Source organism: Morone saxatilis, unplaced genomic scaffold, assembly GCF_004916995.1.
Source record: "Morone saxatilis isolate NCDOM2014 unplaced genomic scaffold, NCSU_SB_2.0 Contig10, whole genome shotgun sequence".
NCBI lineage: Eukaryota > Metazoa > Chordata > Actinopteri > Moronidae > Morone > Morone saxatilis.
In genome coordinates, this window is record NW_023339652.1 from 9695760 (window position 1) to 9703976 (window position 8217).

The following is an 8217-nucleotide window of genomic DNA, read 5'->3' on the forward strand; positions in this document are numbered from 1 at the left end:
GGGCCCCTACTCCTTCTACCTCATTGTGAGTCTCAGCAATGGCTTACATTTTCTACATCACACTTGATTTATGAAATCACAAACAGTTTGGGAGTCAACTTTGGTCCAGTATGCAAATTATACTGGACCAGGATTGAACTGATTGAGCTTGTAGGCCCCGCCCCTTAAAATCGGATTTTCAATAAGCACAGAGAAACTTTCCAGTAGATCAATGTGAAAACATCCTTCTTGTGTCAAACTCTGCACATACATCATTCTGTACAGTGAAGATCAAACATCCAACTGTAGGAACAAGAAGAAAAACTGATTTTTGAGTGGAGGGGGACTTTAACACTGTGGTATTGCTACTTTTACTTAAAGTTATGCATTCAAAATGTTACTTGAGGAAAAATCTAAATATGCCAATAGTGCCAATAAAGTACAAGTACCTCAAATTTGTTCAGTAAATGTACTTACCACCACTGTATTGTGTGCACAAGTTACATCCAAGGTGAGGCTGCACAAAGACTGAAAAAGCAGAACATTTGAATACAGACTGAAAAGAAAACTGTGTGTGACACTCAGCACTCCAAGTTAAGCCAAATTAAATTCCCAGGTATGAATTTAAGTCCCATTTTTACAGCCCAAAGCAGGGCCAAAATGTACACTTGTAACTTAAATGTGCATGTACTGTGGATATAATTCATCCAAAATATTATTTATCTCAATTGTTTTTACAACTGCTATTTTTTTCCACAAATTCATAATTCTCAGGTTTGATATACAACCACAAACTTTTAAATGATTTTAAGATCAAATGCTATTGGAGATTTCATTCCAGAAACCCAATATATATTACATATGGTTTGTATTGTAGCCTGTAGAGAAACAAAGGTGTTGTCAATTTTCAAATCCCTTTATTTCCTGTGAAACTTTATGTCTTCTCTCTTATTCCTGTGTGACAGAGCTCAACTATCCAAATGACGAAATCATTAAAAATAAATGCGACTACTGTTTGATTTCAAGTTGGTACACTTCACAGGCGTAAGTTGCATCCATATAAAAAGTACATTCATCTACTGCAACTATTAATCTTTTACACACTAGCTTTGGTTCATATGAGACATCTTTAGTTCATTAAAATGTTAAAAATCAAAAGACAAAAGACTACAGTATGTTGGTGTGATGCTGTTTTTAGAAGTGTGTGTGTTTGTGTTTGTCCCTGCTTGATGAACACAGTGAAACGTGGCAAACACTTGGCCAACAATATAGGTGGAACTTCAGATTATACACTGAAAGCTCAAGTGCTGAGGCTTTGTTACAAAACAATATACACAGTCATATTTGACCTATTACAAATGAACCAAGGCAAATAAAATCAGACCTGGAGTAACTTTAACACAGTTAACTTTCACCTGTCTGAATAATATATGATTTGTCGCCACCTGGTGGTCAGACAGGGTATACAGTCATTGTTTGCAACATTTACAGGGCTGTATTTACTCTGCGGGCTCAAAGGCCTCTGTCATCGCTCGTCGCTCCATTCACACACTTCAGAGCTTTTGGAAGAAGTGTTCAACTGAAACAAAGAGGAGATTAATGGCTCTGCACCAAGTGTGCACCAAAACTGAAAATAAAGTCAAACTATTTCACTGAAAATGTCCAGTAGTTGATGTTCCTCCGTCTATTTTCTCCTCAATTTCTTTTATATCATTTAATTTAAATGATGGGCAAAGATTTTTCTGTTTTTGTCAAACACAGGAAATAAGAAAGCTAATTTATTTCCGGTTAAAATCAATACAAACATTTACACATATCAAAGAAAAGGAGCCAATGTTGAGTTATACTGACATCAGTTACCATGACTAGGTATCACCTGAATTGGTGCTAAGCGTTCTTAATTATATGGCGCATATATCAGTAGCTACCTTGAGTTCTGTTTTAACATTAGATTATTGACGTCTGGTTTTAAAACACCAGAGTAAGGCAATCAGATATGGCTATGGTTATAGCACAGGTGTGTTTGTGCATGCTCGTGCATGGATTATGTTTACATGTGTCTGTTTGCATCCTGAAATTCTCTCCAGTTCATGATTTAAAAAATGAAGTTTATCTGCACTGTTTGGCCGAAAGCCTCCTCAGTCAACAAAAATACATCTACTGGCTTGTAGTTTGTTTTTGTTTTTTTCTGGGAAAATGTAGCTTTTGTGGACTGAGAGGGATTTAAAATAAATCTTCACTCACCCAGACAGTAGATTAAATGTTTGCAAATGGATATTGACATCAGTTTTAGTCTTAGTAAGATGGAAGAGGAGGCAGTGCAGGAAAGATGCAAAACAGATGAATGAAAGTCTTCTTGTGGGTTTTTTTTGTGATACACCACTCATCCTCCATGTAATGCATTTGCCAACATCCTCCACACTCAGGGTTGTTCCTAGAGCTGGGTTTATTTCAGTGCCCTGCTTTCCAGCAGTTCAGGGAGTCAGTTCTTGAGCCTTCCAGTCATCGAGACAGTCCTCGTAACATGTGGCTACCCTGCTGCCAAAATAATGTCTCCTGGACAGTTTGGGGTCACACATAGATGCCTTCAGGGTTGAGGCTGGAGGACACGGTGCTTTGAAGAGTGCGAAGGTCACTGGGCAAGAGACGAGAAGAGCCAAGTCGTTTCAGAGAGCCAGACTCCACTTCTGTAGCAAGCAGACAGAACACAAAAAAGCAGCCAGCCATCAAGGACAAGGGACACAACTGCTGCTCTGCGATGTACCAGCTGCTGAGCTTATTGTAAATCATTTCAGTAGTTTTGTGAAAATATTTTCTATAAACAGCTGCTACTTTAGTGAATGCAAGTGAACTAGGAGATAACTGAGAAAGATACATATGTGCCCAAAACCTTCTGGGGGATTTCTCTTTTGAGAATGAAAATAAGGATTTTCTTTTTGACTTACTGCGAAAGTCTTGCAGCATTTTCAGTGCTGCTAGTGACTTGGTCCATGAAATGGGGTTGCAGATATAAGCTGTTATGGCACAACAATCTAAGCTGACATTCTCAAGATGAACACAAGGTGGCACTGTGTACATACACATGTGACAATGCTGTATGTAAAACACCTCAGTATAAATGTGGTTGGCTATGAAATAAACCTTTCAACAAGGTGACGGTAATGTGTCAAGTTATTGAGTCTCTGTTGAAATGTATGCATGTCTATGTATATGTGAGTGTGCTTGTGTATATACGTGCCGTTGTTGTTTTCTCCTGTAGGCAAGGCAGGCAGCACGGTGACCTTGGTACCAGTCTGCTGAATGAACTGCTGCAGGTTGACCTGTCGTAGCTCTTTTGTCAGCTGCTCAAGCTCCTGCTCCTTCTCCTGTGATGTAAAAAAACAACTAAATAAAGTCTATAAGCCTGAGTGAAGGGGAAATAATACACATTGTGCATTATGAAAAATGAGGGCTAGCTTTAAAATACTAAGAAACTGGTGTTGTACAGTCGGGTACAGGAACATGCTGATACATGAATTCAGCTCCTGTACCTAATTTAGATATTTTTTCTACCTTCACTAAACTACACTGAGGTGGATGTAATGAAAAACAATAAGGGATCATACTGCTCAGGATACCTCCAGAAGTCATAACCCAGATGAGACAGTTAAAGAGAAGAGTTAGCTCCCAGATGGTTACGCAACTGCAGGCGAGGGATTGTGTACTTATTCAGGCCCCTCTCTAATCAGGCGAAGAATGCTGTAATACCCTCCCTCCCTTCCCCTTCTCATTACCTCATGCTTCCCACACCCTACTGGACCTCGCCTATACTCTGCTCACTAGGATGCACGCAGCCAAGGATCCGCTGCACATCCCTGCGAGCCAGAGATTAAACTTTGCTTCACTGCCCACAACTTAATGAGCTTAGATTTTTTATGGTTCCACCTGTGTGCAGAGGACTGGATTTTGCTAACGCACCGCAGCGCCAAATATAGCCAACTTTTGACTATAATGAGCATTTTTAAAACATTTCCTAAAGTGAAACTCCTCCAGCATCCTCCACACATATTGGGAACTGCCATGGTTGCTTTAAATTCCTGACAATTTTGAGGCTATGGTGTTAGAAAATCAAGATACTAAACAGTGAGGTCTGAGCTGACCTGTAATCTCTTGCTGGACTGGCCAAGTGAGCGTTCCAAAGCCCTGCAGCTGCTCTCCAGCCGAGCTGTGTGCTGGCTCTGCATTTCCAGCTCAGCCCTCACCTTCTCCAGCTGTGCTTGCACCTGAAATGAAAGTGGAAGTGAGGAGAGAAAGCCAACATTCATCACAACCTGTCGGGAGAGATGGGCAAGAGAAACTAATCCTCATAATAAAGATGTAGGAGGACTGTCATGCTTTATATGTGCTTAGAGCTTCTGAATGTGAGTTCCTCTGCTGTGAGAAATAATATAGTGTTATGAGTTCGTCTTAAGTAGCAATATTTCAAAATTTGGTCATGTTTAAGACCACTTTGTAGCTATACATTTAGAAGATCTATTACCTCCTTATTAAAGAAGATTTAGATGGGATTCAGGAAGCTGCAATTACTTTTTATGCTGTAACTGAAGAGATGAAATGCTTACAACCAATACTATGTGTATGAGTCAACAGAGTCTCTATGAGGCTGATTCTTTGGCCTAAATGCAAAAGTCAATATGCTAAAATGCTTACAGTGACAATGTTAACATGCTATTGTTTAGCAAGTTGTGTTTACCACATCCACCATCTGTTTTTAGCTTGCTAACATTTGTTAATCGGCACTAAACACAAAGTACAGCTGACACTGACTTGTTTTTAATCCAAAAGTAAATTTAAACGATTTTAAATGCAACATTTTGCCTTGTTAGTTAGTTTTTGGACTTCCAGAGCTTGTGCAATGTGTATGAAAGAAATTGTGTTTCACTCTTGATTCTGTGAAGAACAACTTAAACTAAATACCCTCAGTTGCTGAAACCTAAATGAGATCTCAGCAATTCATTAAACTACTTTCCTCTCTGTCTGCATGCTGTTAAGACTGGATTGTACCTCCTCCTCATTGACCTTCTGGTTGAGCTCGGCCTCCTGCTGCAGCCGCTCCTGCTCCAGGCCTGCCTCCATGCTCTATGCGACGTGACAGATAATTAATAATATGGAAAAACTGACATAAAAATAATCCTCACAGTTGGGAATTGTATTTTTTTATAGAAAATCGTTTTTTCAGTTTCACAATTTCCTACTCAGCTTGTTTTTATTTGTGGGTGCAGATCCACACTGACATTGTAAGAAAAATACCATAAGTCTTCATGCTGTTTATAAATGCAGTAAAAGAGCATCCAGTGGAAACAGGTAGCTTCTTTATGGTGCCAGTCTCACCTGTATGTGTGTTAAGTACTCTGAAAGCTTCGCCTCGCAGTCGCGTACACCGCCCTGCAGCTCAGCTAGCTGTTGCCGCAGTTGCCGCTCGCTCTCCTGCTCAATCTGCAGCTCGTTCTGCCAGAATTCCTCCTCCTCCATCTCTGCATCGTTCCTCCTCACCTGCTGCTCTAAAAGAAGCAGCTCCTCCTCCAGGTTTCCTCCCTTGTAAGAGAAAAGCTCAACTTGAGAGATTTCTTGGCCACAGAGAATATAACCATAAACCTTAATAGATTTGAAGACATGAGGGATTAGAGTGCAGGTGTTATGGATCTGCACAGATCATCTTTTCCTGTAAGTAACTGCACTGCCAGCTGTGGTTTTGCTCACTTCATTGGCCTCGCCACCAGCCTCCTCCCAGTCTCGCAGCTCAGCCTCGCAGCCCAGCAGACGGCTCTCCAGGGCCTGGAGTTTGTCTCTCTGCAGCTGCACCAGCCGGCTCAGCTCTCTGGCTGGACTCCCAGGTACAGATGACGCTCCAACACCTCCAACCCTACGCAGGTTCAGGCTCACACCACGCTGCTGGGGCTGTTTGGCTGGATGGATGGATGGATGCATGGGTGAGTGGGAGATCAAAGGATGGCGATTGGATTGTTGACAAGTAAATGCATAGAGGGAGGGAGGGAAGGGAAGAGCATGAGGACAGTAAAACCAAGACTTCTCACAATATGTTCACAATTAATAGCTATAAAAACTATATTACTAGAAAGTAAGCTGGAATATACTTAAACACACTACCTTCTGTGTCTTTGCTTTTCCCAAATATATCCCGCAGACCCTTGGCCCCTCCAGTGAAGGTCAGGGACTTGCGTTTGGGCTCCCTACGTTTGAGCGAGCGGTCTGTCCCTGACGGGCGGAGCTTGGCCAGAGGCGGCAGGCTCTGGCGGTAGAACCCACGCTCTGGGACGCGAGCCTGCCCGTCAGAGGTGGGCCGCTCGCTAATGGACGGGCCGGTCCGTTGGAGGATGAGCTGGACGTCGCTGGCATACTGACCCCACTTGTTGAGGGACACCACAGGGTTCTCTTGTGGAGCCAGGTGACGTTCCGTATCACGCCATTTCTCAATCAAAGTGTACCTGCCGGTGCGTCCTAGGACAATAAAAAAAAATACATTCAAAAAATTGATTTGTGTGGCGCTTCAGGTCAAATTTCTTGACCCTGAAAACATATTTGCCCTGTTCATATATGTCATATATCTCCCTGTTTTAAAGTGGGCTCAGTTGGAAACAGGTGATGTCATGTACATCCATGCGCTTATCAGGATGTAACAACATTTGAATCAAAGCGTGATGACAGCTGTGGGGTTGTTTTGTCTATCAATCTGATCATGCCACACCCACAGTCCTGGTGAAGCAGAGCAGATAAGTTTAGTTTTCTGTCAGTTAAACTCTTAATAAATAATAACCAAGGATGTTTTTTTACTTTTTCCACAAAACTTTACTTTGATTGCTACTTAATTGGGGGGCTTAAGCACTGGTCCTTTACAGCTAGAGCACATGATGTTCTCCAGATCCAGTCCAGATTCCTTCCTGTACACTATCTTGCCTCGCCAATTTGTGAAGTGCACTTTAGAGGACACTGTTAACCACCTAAAACTCCCACTTTGTCCTTTGTATCATCCCTGTATTAAGTCCTGCATGGGGGTTGAGGAGACAGTCCTAGTATTTTATGTTCTACGATTTTCATTCTCCTCATGCCCTTCACATGCAGCAGTTTATCCTCTTCAAGACAGACAGTCATGATTCTTTGGATTTTACAAAGGTTAGATATATTTTCAACCCACCGTAATATAAACTGCTCTATTCTAAATTGGTCACTTGTCTAAATGTAAATATCTATGAAAATGTTTTATAGACTGAGTAGGTAGCTAATGGCACCTTACTTTAGCCTGATTGATCTTTGTTGTATTTAGGTGGACTGATATTTTGTGGTGTAGTCTGGCCTTAATATTTTACTGTTCAGTTTTATGTTACATGTTTTATGTCTGTCTTAACATTTTCGGACCATGCTGGAAATAACTGTCCTAACTTCAACATGTTATCAGTTGGATTGGTGTGTTTTATGGGTCCATAAATATATCTAATAAAATCAGGTTGCAGTTGGTATTGCTCTCTCCTTGGGAGGTCCCTATGACCTGTGGTGTTCCCCAAGAATCTATTCTTGGCCCCCTTGTCACAAACAACACAATTCACTTTCATTGTAATGCTGTTGACACCTAGATTTATGGCCTGTAAAGTAACTTGCATCTTTAATAGCTAATTAATCTATTTAATGATACTGTCTGATTTCATTCTATTTGTGTATGTTGTCATGGTGTTAACTCCTGGTGGTAAGATATTTATTTAAGCAAGCTTTCAAAAATGTTGAAAATTAAGTTCAAAGTGTTTTGCAATTTAGAGAGGAAAAGCAGAACAGATTCACTGAATCCTTTCACAACTCTCCCACGCTTGTGGAGTATCGGTACTTCCAAAGAACTTGACCAGCATGTTCAGTGAAAGAACTTTACAGTGGGAAGATTCAATTCAACAAACAGTGATTGTGTTGGGAAAAGGACCACACTGAATGGGTCACGGCTCTATGTGTGTGCGGGCCTGCATTCTTGTCTGTACACATACAGATAAGAGTAAAACAGTGCCCTCCTTCCCTCACCCTCTTCTTACACAGAAAGGGTCCTTGTAAAGGAGGCACATTTATCACTACAGCTATTCACATCAAAGTGCCCTGGCCTGGACAAAAGGCACATGGGACACAAAGGACAGTGAAGGCCATAACTCCTGCTACACTGTCACTGTAAAAAACACATGTTTTAACTCTATCTATCTATCTATC

The 8217-nt window shown here is 41.2% G+C and overlaps 1 protein-coding gene across 1 annotated transcript in view; it reads right to left on the reverse strand.

The window, feature by feature from the left end:
- Positions 1 to 283: 283 nt before the first annotated feature.
- The window catches only part of rassf8b (Ras association domain family member 8b), a gene marked incomplete in the record, with an annotated part of 18801 nt that continues 10867 nt past the window's right edge, over positions 284 to 8217 (reverse strand). The window contains 7 exon segments of the mRNA XM_035681439.1: positions 284 to 2666; positions 3218 to 3344; positions 4119 to 4241; positions 5023 to 5097; positions 5350 to 5553; positions 5719 to 5924; positions 6127 to 6477. Coding sequence (XP_035537332.1) covers positions 2551 to 2666; positions 3218 to 3344; positions 4119 to 4241; positions 5023 to 5097; positions 5350 to 5553; positions 5719 to 5924; positions 6127 to 6477 — 1202 coding nt within the window.